The 21831-nt window shown below is 32.5% G+C and overlaps 1 protein-coding gene across 1 annotated transcript; it reads left to right on the top strand.

Annotated features, from left to right (window-relative positions):
• Positions 1 to 485: 485 nt before the first annotated feature.
• LOC114337156 (purine nucleoside phosphorylase-like) lies at positions 486 to 20765 on the top strand. Its single transcript, XM_050652988.1, has 5 exons — positions 486 to 604; positions 3420 to 3517; positions 14693 to 14941; positions 17353 to 17603; positions 20299 to 20765. Exons 1-5 carry the CDS (start codon positions 570 to 572, stop codon positions 20569 to 20571), a joined length of 906 nt encoding a protein of 301 aa, XP_050508945.1. The 5' UTR covers positions 486 to 569; the 3' UTR covers positions 20572 to 20765.
• The last annotated feature ends 1066 nt before the right edge of the window (positions 20766 to 21831 follow it).

The following is a 21831-nucleotide window of genomic DNA, read 5'->3' on the forward strand; positions in this document are numbered from 1 at the left end:
CCCATGCCATTTACCAATCTCTTTTGAGTTCTCACTTTCTTGACCTTCTCGTCTCTCTTTGTATAATGATATATTTGCAATATTTGATTGTATCTTATAGGCTATATGGTAGGTAGTTACTTTTTTGTAGTATAATGATCACTCCAGTATTGCGTTCGTGTGGTAGTAGTTGTTAATAATTCCACTATATAGTAATAATTGTTTATGTATGGCATTTAATATTTATGTATGGCATCTCCTTGTTTTATAAATTCTACGTTAATGTGGTCTAATCTGAATGATATATTTAAATCATAATGAATTCTTAATGGTCAAGTAAAATCGATTAATGTAGACTTAACTTAAACTAGAAAACGGTTTTTTATTGTTTCCTTAAATTGTGGCTTATTTCCCAATTAGAATAGTAAATTACGTAAATGCCACAAAGAAATAGCTTCAGCACAATAACGTGTTTTCATTTTAAAACTAACGTCATTGCCATCGATATTTCTCAACGTCAAACTGACAAAACTTCATAAACATTTATCACCCTAAATTTCTAGTAATATCACCAATTCATCAAAAAAATCATGGTAGAACAAATAACTGATCCTAATATAAATCAGTAAGTACACTTTTCTTGTTCGTATTTAAAGTAATAAATTTAATTTTTTAATAAATTATTTAGCTAATACTCTCTCCTTTACGTGCCATTTTCGCGAAGAAGGTTGGCAATCATCATTTCTATTCTCACTTTTGACACTACAGCCCGAAAGGGTTCAGTTGAGCTGCATTCAAACCATCCTCTTAGGTTTCTCAGCCATGACATTTTTCTCCTACCTATGCTGCGCCTTCCTCGAATCTTTCCCTGCATAATTAATTTTCGGAGTTCATATCTGTCACCACGTGTTATATGACCCAAGTATTGAAGTTTTCTTATTTTGATGGAATCCAGTATCTCTCCTGCTGTTCTGTATTCTCCTTAGTACTTCCTCATTGGTTATTCTGTCTGTCCAGGAGATTCTCAATATTCTTCGATACGTCCACATCTCAAATGCTTTCAATCTATTGAGGCATTGTTTATTGAGAGTCCATGTCTCCATACCATACAAAATAACAGAAAATACATAACATTTTAGTACTCGCTTTTTTAAGTTTGAGGCTGAGGTCTCTACTACATCATATTTGTTTCATATTATTGAATGCACTTCTAGCCTAATTCTATTCTAATTCGGATTTCTTTGGTATAACCGTTTGTTTCACTAATGTGTGTCCCTAAATAGTTGTAATTCTGAACTCGTTCTATCGTCTAATATTTACGTGTAGATTGATGTTTCTAATATTTTTCTTGGATATAACCATGAATTTCGTTTCTTTTATGTTTAGTGACAGACCAAATTCTTCACTCGTTGCAACAACCTTATCTAAAATTCTTTGTAGATCTGTAATAGTTTTTGCTATTAGTATTGTGTCATCGGTGTATCTAATTTCACATATGGGTAGGCCATTTATTTTTGTGCCTGCTACTTCATCTTCTAATGCTTTTTTGAATATTTCTTCTGAGTATGCATTAAACAGTGATGGCGTCAAGACACAGCCCTGTATAACGCCTCTTGATTTTTATTTTATTGGTGTTTAAATTATTTATTCTTATGATAGCTTCTTCTTCATAATACAGATTATTTATTATTCTTATATTCCTTGTGTCGATGTTCTTTGCTCTCAGTAGTTTTATTAACGGATTATGTTTCACCGTATCGAATGCCTTGTTATAATCTAGGAAGCAGACATAATGTGGCTTAGCCAATACATAATGTTACTCTTGTCAAAGACAATTCATCAATTATAATTCATTACTATCATTACCTGTGTAAATGTTTAAAAAGAGAGAAAAAAACAGACTCTCCTTTGGAAAAAAACTGAATAACTCTGCAAAAAGAGAGAGAAAACCAAATAAAAAAAGAATGTGTGTGTACTTTGTACGCACGTAAGAAGTTATACTTCTATTATATGATTTAAACGAAATTAATATACTTTTTATTTATATTTTGTTTAAATATTAAACTAATTTATACTTACTACTTCTCAAACATTTTTATTAGAACAGTGCCAAAAATTAAAATAATAAAAGAATAAAACACACACAAACACATTAATAAAGCCACAAATAATGTCTGAACATTAATTGTCGAAAAATTTTTTAACTAAATACGTATTTTCTGAAAATACAATTATATAATAAATATACTTACAATCATAAAATGTATTAAAAAAAAAACAAAAAAGAAAGTTTCTATTGGGACTCGAACAAGCGCTGATAAGAGCTGTTGGTATTGGAATTCATTCGCCTTCTCCGCTTAGCTACGGACACTATGTGTCATTATTTACGAAGATCGACTAACTAAACGGATTAAACTTGTGATATTTTGATATTTTGAAAATTGATCAAATTATTTTAATTTTGAATTGAAATGATTTAGAATTGAAAAAATACAACAAAACATAGAGTAAAAAACAATATATTAGGTGAATATTGATAGAAATTTTGATGGTAATCAAATTATATAAATAAAAGTATTACATACTATGTATTTTGGCAGATCAAATAGGTAGGTTTATACCCATGATACATTAACAATTATTACGTACCTGTTGCTTTTAAAAACTATTTAAAAGTCACTACAATATTATAAACTTTTTTGTTTCTGTCCTCACAACAATAAAACTAATATATTATACATTTGTTTACCTTTACCTTTACCTCCAAACCACAGCTGCAATATCGGATAATTTTTGACATGTCATTTGAACATCCAATCAGAACAAAGTTATAATGCGCATGCTCCGGGCTGATAGGTTTTAACATATAAAAAAATCACCCTCTATCGCCGGTAAAGAAGTATAACTTCAAAAAGGTTCTCAGGAAGACTACCAAAGAGACTACAAAGATATCTGGTCTTCGGAATCGCAAACAATGCTAAATCTTACCCAGTAAAAACAGGTTATTCTTTTTTAAGGTTACATCTTCTATCGAAGGTTAGATAACAACATGGCAACTTCATATTTTACTTACAGCAACTTTAAATAGTTGGTTAGAGCTCAGACTAAACCGTTCCTTTAGATTTCGTAACCAGGAAGTTTGTTTTCTTCCTATACCCCTTTTACTTTTTATTTTGCTCTATATGATCATATGCAGTAGACTATAACAGATCATAGACACAACTTATTAAAAATAAAAAGAAGAAAAGAAAGAAAAGATCATCTGAATACTTGAAATCCAAAGTTACTCCTTAGAAATAATCAAATAACTTAATTTAGCTCTGGGCGAAAAGGGAAAAAGTGACTGATGGACGGTGTTCTCAATAATCTAATACATGTAGCAACCGCCTCTATCGTTGCTAACTTGTACTTTTCGGTCATCTAGTATTTTTTTGTTTCAGATTTAGCTATGAAGATCTAACAGATATTGCTAATTTTATCAAATCCAAAATATCTCCCATATGTCCAAAGGTTGGTATAGTCTGCGGATCTGGTTTAGGTAAGTTGAGCTCTTTTTTCTTTTACATGTGACTCCCAAGAATTGTTGTTGGGAACTAGCTGGCGAAGTTGGATGCATTGATATCAGTATGGTGTAACTAGATCCAAAACCCAGACATCCAAAGTAAAAGTTACCCTCCAACACCAAATTGTTTTATTGGGACCGTGCAAGTTCGGAAAAGCGACACCTGGTGTCTACGCTCTGAACTTTTATTCGCACTTTTAATCATATGGTCCTGGTTACTGGATAATTGCCAAGGCCATAGTCCAAAAAAATAATAAGAAGAAAAAATAAGATGTTATGTTATTAAAACGTAAATAATTGTATGTAGTAAATAAAATTAGTTATTAAAATGCAGTACTGCAAGCAAAATACAATTAATTAACTTTACCTTTATATAATATTTGCATATCATATCAATATTGTGGAGCAATGTATAATTTTCTTCTTAAATGACAATAGGTATGAAATGTACGTCAATTTGACAATTTCAATTGACAATATGAATTATTTAAGAAAGTTGCAATTTTTCTCCGCTATTCGCGCACGATCGTTTCGCGTATCCCTTCGAAGTACTTGCACATCGCGAATATGGTCCACATAATGTTCAGAAAAAAGTCACACCATTTTGAGCGTCGGGATTGGGGGGGGGGGGTAGAAATCCGTAAATTCGTAGTTTTTTTTAAGTTTTTCGTCAATATTTCTAAAACTATGCGGTTTAGCATGAACAACCTTCTATACAAAAATGTTCTACATAAAATTTGAAACAAAAAAGGCCCTATGCATAATCCTTCTAAAATAAACGGTTCCAAAGTTACGGAGGTAGTATAGTATAATTGGTCCAAAAAAACCTAACCCAGACATTAAAAGTAAAAGTTTTACTCCAACACCAAATTGTTCTATATGTTCCAGATATTGTTCAGTAAAAAGTTACACACTTTTGAGCGTCCGGTTTGGGGGGAGATGGGAAGAAATCGGTAAATTGGTAGTTTTTTATGTTTTTCGTCAATATTTCTAAACTTATGCTTTAGCGTAAACCATGTTCTATATAAAAATGTTCTACATCAAATTTAAAACAAAAAAGGACCTATACATAATTGTTATAAAATACGATTCCATTACGGAGGGTAAAAAGTGGAGGTTTTCGATACTTTTTATATTTTTTGGGCAATTTATAATTAGTCCTGTCGCCAGGGGGGGTACAACGGCCTCCTTTATTCAGATGGACTTACCCAAGTTTTTTTTATGTATTTTGACCCGTAGAACACAAATTTTTTGGGTAACAGTTGATCCGGATGTCGATAAGATTGTTATAAACAAAGAACTTGAGGAATTACATAACAGCGATTTCTCGCAAAACAAAACATTTTTTTGTATTTTTTGGGTCATTCTAAGCAAAAAATGTTTCTAAAAGTTTTTTCGTAGGATTCATAGCTTTCGAGATAACCGCTGTTAAAATTTCAAAAAATCGAAAAATTGCAATTTTTGAACCCGAATAACTTTTGATTTAAATATAAAATAGCAATTCTGCTTACCGTATTTGAAAGTTCAAGTTAAATTATATCGGTTTTGATTATTTTCATTGCTAAAAATTTATTTTTTTATTGTCAAACAAAGCTATAAACACATAGTGTTTCCCGTACCTAATACATGCGTTTTAATACATCCTACGTAGATATTGCCTCGCTTGCACTAGTACCTACTCTACCTACTTGTTCGATTTTAAATGAGAAATCATTGAAAACATCACTCACGCACTAGGTGTTTATTACTGTTTATAGCTTTGTTTAAGAATAAAAAAATTAATTTTTAGCAATGCAAATAATCAAAGCCGATAGAATTTGACTTGAACTTTCAAATGCAGTAAGCAGAATTGCTATTTTATTTGTTAATCAAAAGTTATTCTGGTTCAAAAATCACAATTTTTCGATTTTTTGGAAGTTTAACCGCGCTTATCTCGAAAACTATGCATCCTAAGAAAAAAATTGCCAGAACATTTTTTGCTTAGAATGACCCAAAAAATACAAAAAATATTTTGTTTTGCGAGAAATCGCTGTTATGTAATTCCTCAAGTTCTTTGTCTATAACAATCTTATCGACATCCGGATCAACTGTTACCCAAAAAATTCGTATTCTACGGGTCAAAATACATGAAAAAAACTTGGGTAAGTCCATCTGAATTAAGGAGGCCGTTGTACCCCCCCTGGCGACAGGACTAAATATTTTTACTGATTGAAGGAAATTTTTTCTTTAACAAGATTTGCTATTTCAGTGGCCGATCGTATGTTAGTGATAAGCCCTTAAAGAAACGTCGACGTCACCACCCAAAATTATCATTAATTGCCCAAAAAATATAAAAAGTGTCGAAAACCTCCACATTTCACCCTCCGTAACTCTGAAACCGTTGTTTTATAACAATTATGGATAGGACCATTTTTGTTTTAAATTTTATGTAGAACGTTTTTGTATAGAACATTGTTTACGCTTAAAGATATTTTTAGAAACATTGACGAAAAACTTTTAATAATAGAAACTACTAATTTACCGACTTCTTCCCCATCTCCACCCCCAAACCGGACGCTCAAAATGGTGTAACTTTTTACTGAACAATATGTGGACCATATAGAACAATTTGGTGTTGGAGGAAAACTTTTACTTTGGATGTCTGGGTTAGGCCTTTTTTGGACCAATTATACTATACTACCTCCTTAACTTTGGATCCGTTCATTTTAGAAGGATTATGTATTGGACCTTTTTTATTTCAAATTTAATGTAGAATATTTTTGTGTAGAAGGTTGTTCATGCTAAACCTCATAGGTTTAGAAATATTGACGAAAAACGTAAAAAAACCACGAATTTACCGACTTCTCCCCCTTCTCCCCCCCCCCCAAACCCGACGCTCAAAAAGGTGTGACTTTTTTCTGAACATTATATGGACTATATAGAACAATTTGGTCTTGGATGATAACTTTCACTTTGGATGTCTGGGTTATGTCATTTTTTGAATCAATTCTATCATGCTATATATAAAATGAATGGTTCCATGGTATTTAAAATTAATTTAAAACTATTTTTCATGACATGTTTCACAAGGTTTTTAAAAGAGGATCGACAGCGAAAAAATAAATTATGAGACTAACTAACATGCCTTCATTCCTCCCTATCTTGAGCCATCTCTATTTAAGTTCAACTAAGACAACTCCTGCTATATCACTAACTAACTGCTTAAGGTCTCCTGCTATATCATTTCTCCATCGGAGTCGAGGACGTTTACGTGGTCTACTTCCAGTTGGGACTTCTTCCCTTACCAGTCTTACTATTATTCGAGAGAATGTCTTCTGAGGTGTCCTGCCCATTGGAGTCTTCTGGGTTTTATTTCTTTTATTATGTTAGTGTCTGCATACAATCCTTTGAGCTCTTTGTTAGTTCTTATCCTTTGTTGTCCTGCTGCTTCATCCAGCACAGGCCCAAAGATCTTCCTTAGGATTTTTCTTTCCCAAACACGTAGTTTGTCTTCGTTTTCCTTTGCTATGGTCCACGTTTTGGTACTATATATCACTACGGGTCGTATGATTGTGTTATATAGTTGTATCAATGTTGTTTTATCTTTGTGTTAGTCTAAGATCCGAATAATTGATTCTTAGATAATTGGCCAGATTCTATAAATATATATATACAGATGCATCTAAGACGTTAGTTGGCACTGGATGTGCCTTTTTCATACCTGGTACTAAAACAGAAAAAATATTTAAGATAGGCCATGATTTTTCTATCTTCAATGCTGAAGCCATAGCAATTTATGAGGCCCTGCAATATTTTAAAGAATCAGAAGATATATCTGCAACAATTATTTCCGATTCACTCTCTGTTCTTCTTGCTATTCAAACTATAGATTTTCCCAATAACAATTCAAATATTTATATCCTACTAATTAAGGAAATCCTTTTTGAAATTCATAAAAATAAAAGAAGAGTGAACTTTTTATGGGTTAAGGCTCATATAGGACTAACGCATAATGAATATGTTGATAGTTTGGCTAAAAAAGCTATTGAATATGGTACTTCACATAATCGTAAGTTTTGCATATCTGACTTAGTTAACACTATTAAGCATCGAGTTAAAAATCAGTGGAGTCAATCATGGCGAGATCTTTGTAAACAATCCAAATCTCAGTATTCACTTATTCAACCTTCTGTTCCAAATATATATTGGTTTAAAAATTATGTAGTTCCTCGAAGATATATAACAACATTAATTAGAATGAAGTTTGGACATGCATCTTTCCCTCTACATCTAGCAAGAATTAAAGTTTTTGATTCAAATCTTTGTACAGAATGTCAGAAGGTTGGTGACTTAAATCATACTTTCTTTGAGTGCGCAAAATATATTCCATGCACATATAATTTAATCCAAGATTTAATAAAATGTAATGTTTTTCCACCTTTCAATGTATCCTATCTATTGTCTCTGAACAGCAAGAACATATATGATTGTTTAATGAAATTTATCTGTGAAACTAAAATTAACCTCTAAACTTATTAATCCTGATAATTTGGTATATTATGTACATATGAAAAAAGAAGAAGAAGAAGATACATAATGGAAAATGTGGTGAGCAACTTGGACAGTCCATAGCGGCCAGCTTTTGAACTGAGTAGAGAGCTGTAGAAGAGTTTGCTATGGAACTCTAAGGACCTCATTGCCTTCCTTATGTATGAATAGAAAACAAAAAGTGGTGACTGGCTAATTGACACCCAAGTCTATGCCATAAAAACAAAAAAGATCCGAATAGGAGGTCAAAATGTACCCATCTGCTTGAGAGGTGAAACATTTTTTTTATTAAATTTCCTACATAGGCAAATATTTCTAGCATCGGTTGCCTATCAAAATGGTGTCAGAGCTATCCTTAAAGGGGTGGGTCGAAGGGGTTGAAATCAATATTCCAAACACATTTTTTTTAAGTATGGCATAATTATTTTATTTTTAAATTAATAGACATATTCAGTACAATTCATAGATTACTCAAGAAAAAAATCAAGGCAAAATACTGAAAATCAAACCAACGGTGGCAAATTTTTAAAAGACAACTCAAAATATAATCAATTTTGCGGTGGACATCGGAACTCATCATTGAATCGTGGTAAACAAAAACTTCAAAAAGATTTTATTAGCTTACGAGTTTCTTGAGGTAACGCTGTTAAGTTTTTTTAGTTTTATTTAATTTTGACTTTTTGATACCACTCAGAAGTCAAAACAACGGTTTTTGTTTTTGTAAAAAAGGGTGAAAATTAACATATTTACTATTGTTAAACAAAAAATAAACATACAACAAAAAATATCTCGACAGCTTTACCTCAAGAAATGTCTAAAGAAAATATATACAAAATTCCAGGTGGGTCGGTCAAGTAGTTTTTGAGTTACAATGTCTACAGCCTTTGAAAAAAGGAGTTTTGAGGAAAACGCGTTTTTTATAATACAAAATAATAATACCTGTTTTTTAACAACATATCTGTTTTTTAAGGACAATACAAAAGTATTGTCAACTTTTATTTTCAATTTCTTTTTTGTCTGTCAAATGGTAAAGTGATGCATACCGATATATGTTTTTAAATCACAGGGGTAATTTACAAAAGAAAATAAGAACAGATGTTGACCGTTGTTCACTACGTTCAAGGGTGCAGGCGCGAACCTGCTGCAAATCTAGTCGGAGCTAGGGCTATTTAACACTATCTCCCTACATCCCTACCTTCGACTCGTTTTATAGCAAGTTCGTGCCAACATGCTTGAGCGTAGTGAGAAACGGTAAACAGCTGTCCTTATTTTCTTTTGTAAATTACTCCGAGATTGAAAAACATATTTCGGTGTGCATCACTTTACTATTTGACAGACAAAAAAGAAATTAAAAATAAAAGTTGACAATACTCTAAACGCGTTTTTCTAAAAACTGTTTTTTCCAGGCTGTAGACATTGTAACTCAAAAACTACTTTACCAACTCACCTGAAATTATGTATACAGCGTGTCTACTTGAGTTGGAAACATATGGGAAACTTTTTTATTATTAATTTTACGAAAAAAAGTTATTCTTTATAAAAAGTTCTGCATGCCCCAAAACCTAAGATTCAATTATCAGATATCAAATTTTCTCAATATTATACGAGGTATGTCAAAAAATATGAATTTCGGCTAAGGGTAAAGTACCTTTATTTCTCTCAATATTGAAAATTCTTATGATAAAAAGTTGTTTGGAATTAAAAACTAAGATGAAATATGCAATTACATGCTTCTTATTGAAAAAAAAATATTTTTCTCAAATTTATGGATACCCAACATCGTTTTTAATTATTACAAATATCATAACTCGTTTATTATTCATTTTACGAAAAAAAGTTATTCTTCATAAAAAACTTTGAATGGTCTAAAATCTAAGACACAACCATGATATATCAACTTTTATTAATTTTATACGAGGTGTGTCAAAAAATATGAAATTCGCTCAATATTATAGCACCTTTATATTTCACAGTATTTCAATTAGAAGGATGTAATTGCATATTGACACATAGTTTTTAATTCTAAACAACTTTTTTAATAACCGTTTTCAATATTGTGAAAAATAAAGGTACTTTACTCTTGAGTGAAATTCATATTTTTTGACATAACTCGTATAAAATTAATAAAATGTCATATCTGTTGGTTGAATCTTCGGTCTTAGGACATACAGAGATTTTTATAAAGAATACCTTTTTTTCGTAAAAGTAATAATAAAAGAGTTATCGTATGTGTAATGAATAAAAACGAAGTTAGTATCAATAAACTTAGAAAAATTTGGAAAATATTTTTTTCCAATTAGAAGCATGTAATTACATATTTGAGCTTGGTTTTTATTTCCAAACAACTTTTCATAATAAGAATTTTCGATATTGAGAGAAATAAAGGTACTTTACCCTTAGCCGAAATTCATATTTTCTGACATACCTCGTATAATATTGAGAAAATTTGATATCTGATAATTGAATCTTAGGTTTTGGGGCATGCAGAACTTTTTATGAAGAATAACTTTTTTTCGTAAAATTAATAATAAAAAAGTTTCCCATATGTTTCCAACTCAAGTAGACACGCTGTATATTTTCTTTAGACATTCTTTAATAGTGTAGGAAACAAAGGTTGAACCTTGCAAAATGGACACAAGTCCGGTTTTATTTTTTTTCTGGTATATCAAAGGGTGTTTATTATAAGACTAACTTTTTCTGAAAAAATTTCGCCCCGGAACCCCCATTTTCACCCCTTTAAAGGGGGTAATTTGTGGTTTTTGCGGAACGTAGCCCTTCCTGTACCTTTTACAAAAAATTTCTTTTATAGAAATGTGAAGAGGACTATATTTTCTACGATTTATTTCCCGACAGCATCTGTCTATCATCCACCGTTTAGCGGGGATGGCGCCCCAAAATTGACAAGTTTTTAAAAAAGATGTTTTTAAAAAATATATATTTTTCCCTAACTGTAACGGAAATTAAGAAGAAATCATGCGGCAATTATTCACAAATAATTGATTGATTTTTTGGTATAGGTTTCACTTAAGAGTAATAGCCCTTTTTTTAATTACAGGGTGTTACATTTTAAAAAACCCCTTTTTATACCATCTGAACCGTTTATGCTAGAGTAAAAAAACTTTCAGCGATTACCCATGTGCTGGTGTTATTTACAAATTTGTATAATGCACTCCCATTTTTTTCCCGGGACCACCCCAAAAAAAAGAAGAAATAATAAATAAAGTGATTTTCTTGGAATCCTTCACACACAATGCCCTTTATTAATATGCTTCATATATAATTTTGTGCACGTTATTATTACCCATGCATGGACACCAAAAGCGATTTGCTAGTGCAACCCCTGTAGCCAAAAACAAATAAATAAAATGGGGGGTTGAAATTTTTTTTTGTTTTTTGCTTTTTGATCCATATGGGCATATGCTTAATCAATAGTGCTTTTCAAAAATATATATCGTTATTGCAACATCCCTGCGGAAACCGCCCCTATCCTTGAAAATATACTGCAGGAACTACCCCTAGCCCTTGGCGAGCATGTTTTCACGATTTTCTCATTACCTATGCATTATTTTTAAACAAAACTTATACAAGGTTAAAGACCCCTATTTACTCTAAAAATTAGGTCCTATTCATTTTTTTCGTATAAGTAACTGTTACGGCACAGTGGCGCCGCAAACCTCATATATGCTTTGACGGGCTCCAGTTTTTGTTTTTTATTTCGTCATCTGTTCGTTTTATTGATAAAGTACTTATGTAAAATAAAACAACACAGTGTAACCTACAAATTATGACCAATGCACATTTTACATTCTTTGCGCCCCAAAGCCACAGTGGTGGCCCAAAATAAATTTTTGCATATTTTCGCCACCTACACGAATTTTATTGCATTATTGCCAATTTAATAGCACAATATTCACCCTTAAGTGGTCACTAAGCAGTGGTGGATCCAGGGAGGGGTGATCGCGGCGATCACCCCCCCCCTCTCAAACCAAGTGATATTCTATTTAAAGATTATAAAAATATTCATTTATTTTTATAGAAATACTTATATTATATTATTATTTTTATTAGAATGGCGTACTTTTTATGCTTTAGCGACAGTGGCGGATTCAAAATCGTTAAGAGGGGGGTTCCAATTGGCTAAATTTTTATAAAAATAAATGAATATTTTATAATCTTTAAATATAATATCACTTGGTTTAAGAGGGGGGGTGATCGCCTCCATCACCCCTCCCTGGATCCGCCACTGCTTAGTGACCACTTAAGGGTGAATATTGTGCTATTAAACTAGCAATAATGCAATAAAATACGTGTAGGTGGCGAAAATATGCAAAAATTTATTTTGGGCCACCACTGTGACTTTGGGGCGTAAAGAATGTAAAATGTGCATAGGTCATAATTTGTAGGTGACACTGTGTTGTTTTATTTTACATAAGTACTTTATCAATAAAACGAACAGATGACGAAACAAAAAACAAAAACTGGAGCCCGTCAAAGCAGATATGAGGTTTACGGCGCCACTGTGCCGTAACGGTTACTTATACGAAAAAAATTAATAGGACCTAATTTTTTGACTAAATAGTGGTCTTTAATCTTGTATAATATTTGTTTAAAAAGAATGCATAGGTAATGAGAAAATCATAAAAACATGCTCGCCAAGGGCTAGGGGTAGTTTGTGCCGTATATTTTCAAGGACAGGGGTGGTTTCCGCAGGGATGTTGCAATAACCATATATATTTTTGAAAAGCATTATGGATGAAGCATATGCCCGTATGGATCAAAAAGCAAAAAACAAAAAAAAATTTCAACCCCCCCATTTATTTATTTTTTTTGGCTACAGGGGTTGCACTAGGAAATCGCTTTTGGTGTCCTTGCATGGGTAATAATAACGTGCATAAAATGATATATGAAGCATATTAATAAATGGCATTGTGTGTGAAGGATTCCAAGAAAATCACTTTATTTATTAATTCCTCTTTTTTTTTTGGGTGGTTCCAGGGAAAAAATGAGGGTGCAATATACAAATTTGTAAAAAGCACCAGTACATGGGTAATCGCTGAAAGTTTTTTTACTCTAGCATAAACGGTTCAGATGGTATAAAAAGGGGTTTTTTTAAAATGTAACACCCTGTAATTAAAAATAGGGTTATTACTCTTAAATGAAGCCTATACCAAAAAATCAATCAATTATTTGTGAATAATTGTCGCAGGATTTCTTCTTAATTTCCGTTACAGTTAGGGAAAAATATATATTTTTTAAAACATCTTTTTTTAAAACTTGTCAACTTTGGGGCGCCACCCCCGCTAAACGGTGGATGATAGACATATGCCGTCAGGAAATAAATCGTAGAAAATATAGTCCTCTTCATATTTCTATAAAAAATTTTTTTTGTAAAAGGTACAGGAAGGGCTATGTTCCGCAAAAACCACAAATTACCCCGTTTAAAGGGGTGAAAAGGGGGTTCCGGAGCAAAAATTTTTCAGAAAAAGTTAGTCTTATAATAGGCACCCCTTGATATAATGACCGAAAAAAAATAAAATCGGACTTGTGTCCATTTTGCAAAGTTCAACCTCTGTTTCCTACACTATAAGGTAATGCTGTCAGTATATTTTTATTTTATGCTTATTTTATGTTTAACAATAATAAATATATTGATTTTCACCCTTTTTATCAAAAGAAAATTTTTTGTGTAGATTTCTGAGTGATATTAAAAAGTCAAAATTAGATAAAACTAAAAAAACTTGACAGCGTTACCTCGAGAAACTCTATCAATATCTTTTTGAATTTTTTGTTTACCATGATTCAATGATGAGTTCTGATGTCCACCGCAAAATTCATTATATTTTGAGGTATCTTAAAAATTTGCCACCGTTGTCATATTTTTCAGTATTTTTACTTGAAATTTTTCTTTAGTAATCTATGAATTGTACTGAATATGCCTATTTAATTTAAAAATAAAATAATTGTACCACACTTACAAAAAAAAATGTGTTTGCTAGAAATATTTGTCTATGTATGAAATTTAATAAAAAAATGTTTCATCCGGCAAGCAGATGTGTACATTTTGACCTCTTATTCGGATCTCGTACTAATATATGTCTTGTTAGTTGTTTCAATTTTATACGGTTAGGGCATAAATACATCTGTTGCCAGCTTGAATCCCATTGTTTACTTCTTATGATCCGTTATTGTTTTTAGTTATTGTTGCTCAAAGATACTTAAATACTCTGACACGTTCAAAATGAAAGTCATCAATGGTGATGTTCTGTGATTCTATCTCTGTTTTGGTTATTATGGCTCATATACCTATATTTAGATTTATTTTTATTGATTAGGACCCCCATCTTCTATGCTCATTTCTCGAACCTGACACAAGTCTTCTTCATCCTTAGTCTGGTTTTTTGTGGATAGATGTATGGGTAATAATCTCAGTTTCCATTGCTTCGAACTGGGGCATTTCTAATTCATCTGTAAAATCAAAATGTCTGAAGTAATTTGTCTGTTATCTCATAAAAAAGCTATCGGTAAATTTTATTGAATTGTTTTGTAGAATATTCTTCCAGTTTTTTGGGTACTGGTTTAGCATTTTTATTTTGAAATTGTAACTTTTGCAACTTTTATTTTTAGGTCCTCTGGCAGATACTCTAAGCAATCCTATTACAATTGCTTACGAGGAAATTCCCAAATTCCCAGTCAGTACAGTACAAGGACATGGTGGCTGTTTGGTGGTTGGAAAATTGGCAAATGTTCCTGTGGTGTGTTTAAAGGGACGATTCCATGCTTACGAAGGCTACCCCTTATGGAAGTGTGCCATGCCCATTAGAATAATGAAATTGCTGGGATGCTCACATTTGATCGTAACAAATGCTGCGGGAGGTAATTGTAACTTGATTTATCAACTGTACAATGCTTTTTCTTTCCAATTATCAATATTACTTTTTTGTAAGTCTTCATATTATGCTGTCCTTCCATCTATTTCTTGGTCAACCTTTTCTTGGTATTCTTTTTTGTATGTATATTGGCTTTCGTGATAGTACCATTTCGTCATGATTTCCTTTGTAACTTGAATTGTAACTTGATTTATTAACTATACAATGCTTTTTCTTTCCAATTATCAATATTACTTTTTTGTAAGTCTTCATATTATGCTGTCCTTCCATCTATTTCTTGGTCAACCTTTTCTTGGTATTCTTTTTTGTATGTATATTGGCTTTCGTGATAGTACCATTTCGTCATGATTTCCTTTCCCATTTTTTCAATGGGAAAATATTTAATTGATGGATTCGACCGTTACTTGATGGAAGTTCATTTTATCTCACAATAAAACACTGAAAACTTTTGTTTTCTACACTTCCACAAAATTTATTATTTACAACTATGTGACTACAGCTGTTTCGGCAGAGTGCCTTTCTCAAGTGATATAATTTACAATGTGTTTGCCTTTTTAAGTCTCTAACTGAAGAGGTTGAGGAGTGGGGAGCTGTTTTTCTCGAGTTGGTCATTCAGAATTATATCTGTATTTTTCAGTTTATTAATTTCCATAGATTCTAAAAAAGATAGTTTAAGGCCTTTATTTTGGATGTGCAGAATTTGAAACTCGTCATTGAAAGAATGATTATGATCTAGAAGGTGAAGTGCGTATGTAGAAGTGTCTGTTTTTCTATTGTTGAAAGCCCTTTTGTGTTCTGTTATCCGTTTGTCAAAAGTTCTGCCAGTTTGACCGATGTACGTTTTCGGACAGTCACCACAAGTTAGTTTGTACACACCACTCTGTAGTTGCTTTCTCTTTCGGCTTTTATTGTTCTTAATATATTTGCTTAAGTTGTTGTTAGTTCTGAAAGCTGGTATTATTCCTTTCTTTTTTATGTATCTGGCTATTTTTGTTGTTATCTTGCCACTATATGTGAGAGAGCAGAAGGTACTGGGTTCTTTCTGTGGTGGTGGATACACTAATTTCAGGGCTTTCTTATGGAGTTTTGATTTAAAATTTTGTTAACTGTTTGTTCGTTATAGCCGTTGTTTACTGCTATTTGTTTAATGATGTTTAGTTCTATCTCGAAGTTGTTTTTTGTCATGGGAATTTCTGTCAGTCTATGTATCATGCTATGGTAGGCTGATAAATGGTGTTGTGTAGGATTGGATGATGAATTGTGTATAGTTGTGTCAGTATGGGTATATCATAAACCTACCAGTATGAGTTGAAACGCGATTAATGACAGGAAACAGGTCTTTCTTTGCAGTGCAACATCTAATGAAGTCAAAACTTCTTTCACGAGGTGCGAAAATCCAGATATATAAGACCATAATACGACCAGCAGTCGCATATGGAAGCGAAACATGGACGCTAACAAAAAGAGAAGTAAATACATTGCTGGTGTGGGAAAGGAAAATCTAGTCAGATATATAGGCCAATAGACTCAGATGGGACTGGGAAAGGCCAAATGGAGAAATGTCTGTAGGACAGCCTTGAAAAAGGTGGAAAGATGCATTCAAAGAGGATCTGGAGAAAATGGGAAAGAAACGACGGGAATTAGTATCACAGGACCGACAAACATGGAAAGCAATAGTAAACACGGCAAAGCCTCACTAAGAATTGTAACCCCATTGATGATGATGCTTCGGTTGCATGTTGTTGTAGGCATGTTAATTGTTTTGAAGATTCTAATTTTTGTTTTTCTTGAGACATATTTGGATTTCTGTAATATGCGCAATGCTTCACACTTTTTGTTTCCTTTTACTATTATTGCCTTTATCTATCCTTCCTCATGTTGTTTTTCATCTATGTATTTTCACACCCTGGTAAGTAAATACTGAAACTCTTTTTTCTTTTATCTCCAAACTTTCTTTTATCTCCAATATCATATTGGTTTCTTTTTCTTTATATGTTTCTTTCTTTGTGGGTATTTCTAGTACTATGTAATTGTCTTCAATTTCACGGATGGTTTCTTCTTCGTTTTTGTTTAATAGTTGTGTAAAATAAGCTTTTACATAATATATCACTATTAATATCCCTTCATCATTTTTCATTTAATGGTTATTTTTCTGATTCCTTCTTTCTATTTTTCTTATTTCCGGGTAAAAGGATCTTATTTTCTTTTTTTTTTTAATTTTCTTCTATTTCTTTGAGTTTGTTTTCATTGAGTTTGTTTCCTTCTTATGTTCCTTTATTCTATTTTGCGCTCTGATCCAATGCGTCAATGTAATGTACCTCTTTTGAGTCATGCATGTAAAAGAGGTATATGTTTCATGCTCTCAATAATAACATAAAAAAATTTAAATATTTTTAGGTATAAATCCAAATTATAGGATTGGCCATATAATGTTGCTAAAAGACCACGTCAACTTCTTGGGTCTTGGAGGCAATAATCCATTGCGAGGACCAAATGAAGAAAGATTTGGGACTAGATTTCCGCCAGTAAACAAATCTTATGATAAAGATCTCCGTGATGAAGCAATGAAAATAGCAAAAGATCTTGGAATTGAAGAAATTGTACATCAAGGAGTATACGCCTGTGTTGGTGGACCAAATTACGAGACAGTTAGTATAAATTTCTTTGTACTTTTTTCACAGGGTCATAATATTCTAGTTACACAGGGTTGGTTATTGATTATAAAGTGCCCATTGATTACAAAGTTGGGTACTTTCTAATCAGTGGGTTGGTGTAGTTAAAACCCTTATAAATATGGTGCTTTTAAAAAATCCAATCATTTAATCTCCTTTTTTTATTGCGCCATTTCCTTTCAGAAATTGCTGCATGAAAAATTTCTGCGAATGAGCGGTCAAACCATCTTCTAAAGTCTTTTAACCACCGCCAACACATGATCCAAGTATTGTATTTTTCTTTCAATATTTCTTTTTGTTTGCTCATGCGCCTAAGTACCTACCGATTTTTAGTAACTTTTTTGTATCCATAGAATTCTCAGCATCTCAGCCAGCTGATAAGGGAGCCAATGCTCCAAATCTGCCTTTAAATATACTACTAAACTATGACATGACAGCAATAGTGGTCAAACGGCAAATAGCTAGGTTAGCTTTTCAGGATTACGGTGGATCTATTCAAACTGCAAACACTATTCGAACTCTTTAAGACTATGTTAAAAACGAAAAGCTTTATTTAGAAGCTAAGGACTTGAAAGCGTTTAATTCAAATCACCGGCTAGAAATTATAGTCCGTTCTTTAACGGTAAAATATTGCAAAACATCTAAATTTTAAAGAACCGCTAGGATTGACATGAAATTTGGCATACACATGGCTAACAAGTCAAACAAAAAAAGTTATATTGTGCCGAAATGTGCTTTTGCCCTGGGGGTGGTTTTCACCCCCTCTTGGGGGTGAAAATCTTAATCAATTTTTGTCTAACAGAAAAACAAAAAAATACATGATATTCAGAAAAGCAAATCTGACTTTTTTGTTTTTCTAGATTTTTGGTATCTAACAATTTTTAGTTATTTTGAAAAAAAGCATATTTTTCAAAATTTAAATTTTTAAAAATTTTACTTTGAAACCAAATTTTTTCAAAAATAAGCACTTTGAATCGATGAAACTTACAGATCATATAAACACAACATAAGTAAAATAATTTGTGGAGCGGTAACGATTAATTTCATTTAAGTTGCTAATTAGGGGGTGGTCTTCCCGATTTTTTTTTTGCAATAACATTAGGGACCAACTTTATTTTGAGCGTAACTTGCTTAAATTTATTGCTAGAAACTTTTTGTAAAAACAGAAATAAAGCTTTTTTAAACCCTTTAAAAAAGTTAACATGGGTTTTCCCCAAAAGGTGCTTAATTTTTTTGATATTTCACGTCGAAATATTTTATTTGAAATTTGGTGAATATGAATCTATTTTTCATTGGCTATAACTCTGGTTTTCCGAGATCCAGAGACCTAATGCGTACACCATTTTTTTACCTTTTATAGGCTATATTTTTGCTGAGAACATTTTTTTCGACAAAATACTTACTTTTTGAGTTATTTGCGAAAAACCGTCTAAAAAGTGGTTATTTTGTTGAAAAATGAACATATTCACTCGCAAATAACTCGAAAAATGTTTACTTGGCGAAAAAGCTCCATAGAACAAAAGTTACTTATAATTAGTTGGTTTACCCATTTCCGGACTTATTTTGGACATATATTTTTTCACCCCCAATAGGGGGTGATACTCACCCCCAGGGCAAAAGCACACATCGCATCGGCACAATATCACTTTTTTCTTTGACATTTAAGCTATACGTATGCCAAATTTCATGTCAATCCAAGCGGTTCTTTAAAATTTAGAGCAAAAACCGTGAAAGAATGGACTATTAGAGGTTTAGTGAAATATGTTGAGAGTAAGTTTAATACTATATTATATCCACTCATTATCTCCAGAAGCAGAAAAGCTGAATACAAGAGGACCTATGATCAAATAGAGAAAGATTATACCTTTCAATATATAAATCAACAAAAATTTTATTACCTTTAAGGCCTTTTAAATTATAATAGGGTTTATTTTTCCGCTGATTAAGTCATATTACGAGTAAAGGTTTGGACACACCTGTCATCCTCAGAGCCTACTCCCACCCTTCCTTCTCCGTTGTCATCACCAATCATACTCAGATATTGCAGACTCTTCGTATTCTTGCTGCGGGTCGATTGTTTGGTGTTTAAGTTTTGAGCGGTGCTGTTTTCTTAAAACTAATATTTTACTGTATCTTGAAAACAAACTCCTTCTTATTAACTGCACCGTAAATTTTTAAAATTAGTTTACTCAATATTAGTAGAAAAATATTTTATATAGCAGCCACTTCTAAAATAGGGCCAAAAGATGATAAAACATTTTAAATTTTCATTTTACATTTTACTATAAAAGTACAATTTTAATTGTTTTACCTGTACTCAGTATTTTACCTGGAGGAATATCTTTACCTAAAAAAGTTTGCATTGATATGATCATTATCTTCCAGCCAATTTAGGTCTCCCCCAATTGTTTCCACACTTCAAGGTTTTTGTGCTAATCGTTGTCAGTTTTTACTAATCTGCCTGATATCATGTGTCTATCGTGTAAGCGGCCTTCCTCTGCTGTGTTTATCTTCTTTTGGTCTTCATTTCATTAGCTTTCGTGTCCATCTTGGATCCTGCAGCCAGGCGACGTGTACTGTCCAGTTCCATTTGGGCTTGGTAATACGTTCTATAACACATTATGTGATACTGTTGATGTACGTATTGTATTTTAATCATTTTTTCTCGTAGGTAGCGGAACTTCGACTGATGCAAACATGTGGAATTGACGCAGTGGGAATGTCCACAATACACGAAGTGATAGTGGCCAAACACTGTGATCTAACAGTCTTTGCCTTCAGCCTCATCACCAACGAAGCTATCCTGGAATGGGATTCTGACAAAGTCCCCAATCATTTAGAAGTGCTCGAGGCTTCTAAAAGGATGGAAAGTGTGCTGCAAGAGTTTGTAAAAAGATTGGTGGAACATATCGGCACGCTCACCTGTGTATGTAAAAAGGGATGAGCTAATGATATGAAGAGATGGAGCCTGTTTTTATACCAAGAAACTCTTTTATTTTGATTTCAATAGTAACAATTATTTGTTCTATTATGATTGGAATCATCTATTTATCTATACTCATTATTCAAAGTAATTATCAATTATTATCAATACTTACTAACTAAGGATCTAAATTATTAATAAATTGTGCACATTTTTGGAGTTTTATTGATTCAAACTTTAGCCTACTAATTTCTACAACAATGTTTGTTAAGTACTTTTAGGAACTCTTTGAGTTAGGTATATTGGCGACAGAGATCCGATGGGCGTATATACTGTAGCTTCTTCTTGCAGTACCGCCTCCTATCGGAGGTTGGCTACCATCACAGCAATCTTAACTTTGTTGGCTGCAACTTTGAATAATTGTATTGAACTGCACCCATACCACTTCCTTAAATTTCGCAACCAGAAAATCCTCCTACGTCCCACATTTCCCTTTCCCGAGATTTTTCCTTGAATTATGAGCCTTGGCAGGGAGTACTTTTCCCCTCTCATTAAGTAGCCTAGATATTCCAGATTTCTCGTTTGTATGGTTTTTATGACTCCGCATTGATTTGTTATTCTCTCTGTCCATGGTATTTTCCACATTGTCCTGTAGCACCACATCTCAAATACCTCAATCTGTTTTATGTTTATCTTTTTTAGTGTAGCTTCCATGCCGTACAACAGAATAGAGAAAACTTATATCACCTTAACATTTTCGTTCTCAATTTCAGATTTGTATCTCGGCAGCATAGGAACTTTTTCATTTTGATAAATGATTGTCTCGCTATTTCTATTCGCCTCTTAATTTCTCTTTTATGTCCCTAAATATTTGTAGGACGTAACTCTCTCAACTTGCTTATTATTTATGGTTAAATTCACGTTGGTGTATAGCTTCTTTGTTGTAATCATAAATTTATTTTTTTTGATGTTCAGTTTTAGATCATACTTGTTGGTATGAGTGTTTATGTTTTCCAACAAATACTGTAAATGTGCTAGGTTATCTGTTACTATTAGCGTGTTATGAGCGTATTGGTAGGGGAACCCAAGCGGGGATTTTTGCAGTTACTCGAGCGCGTCAGATTATCATATGGAGAGAAACCTGGTGCCCTGTAGATGTACCTCTACCATATATTGGCTCTTAACACAGGGAAGTTCCTTAAGGGGGGCCCAAAAAAAAATCTATCCTTAAAAAAACTTGAATTTGTTACATTAAGATAAGGTAAGTTAAGTACATGCAAA

This window comes from Diabrotica virgifera, chromosome 1 (genome assembly GCF_917563875.1).
Source record: "Diabrotica virgifera virgifera chromosome 1, PGI_DIABVI_V3a".
In the NCBI taxonomy this organism is placed as follows: Eukaryota; Metazoa; Arthropoda; class Insecta; order Coleoptera; family Chrysomelidae; genus Diabrotica; species Diabrotica virgifera.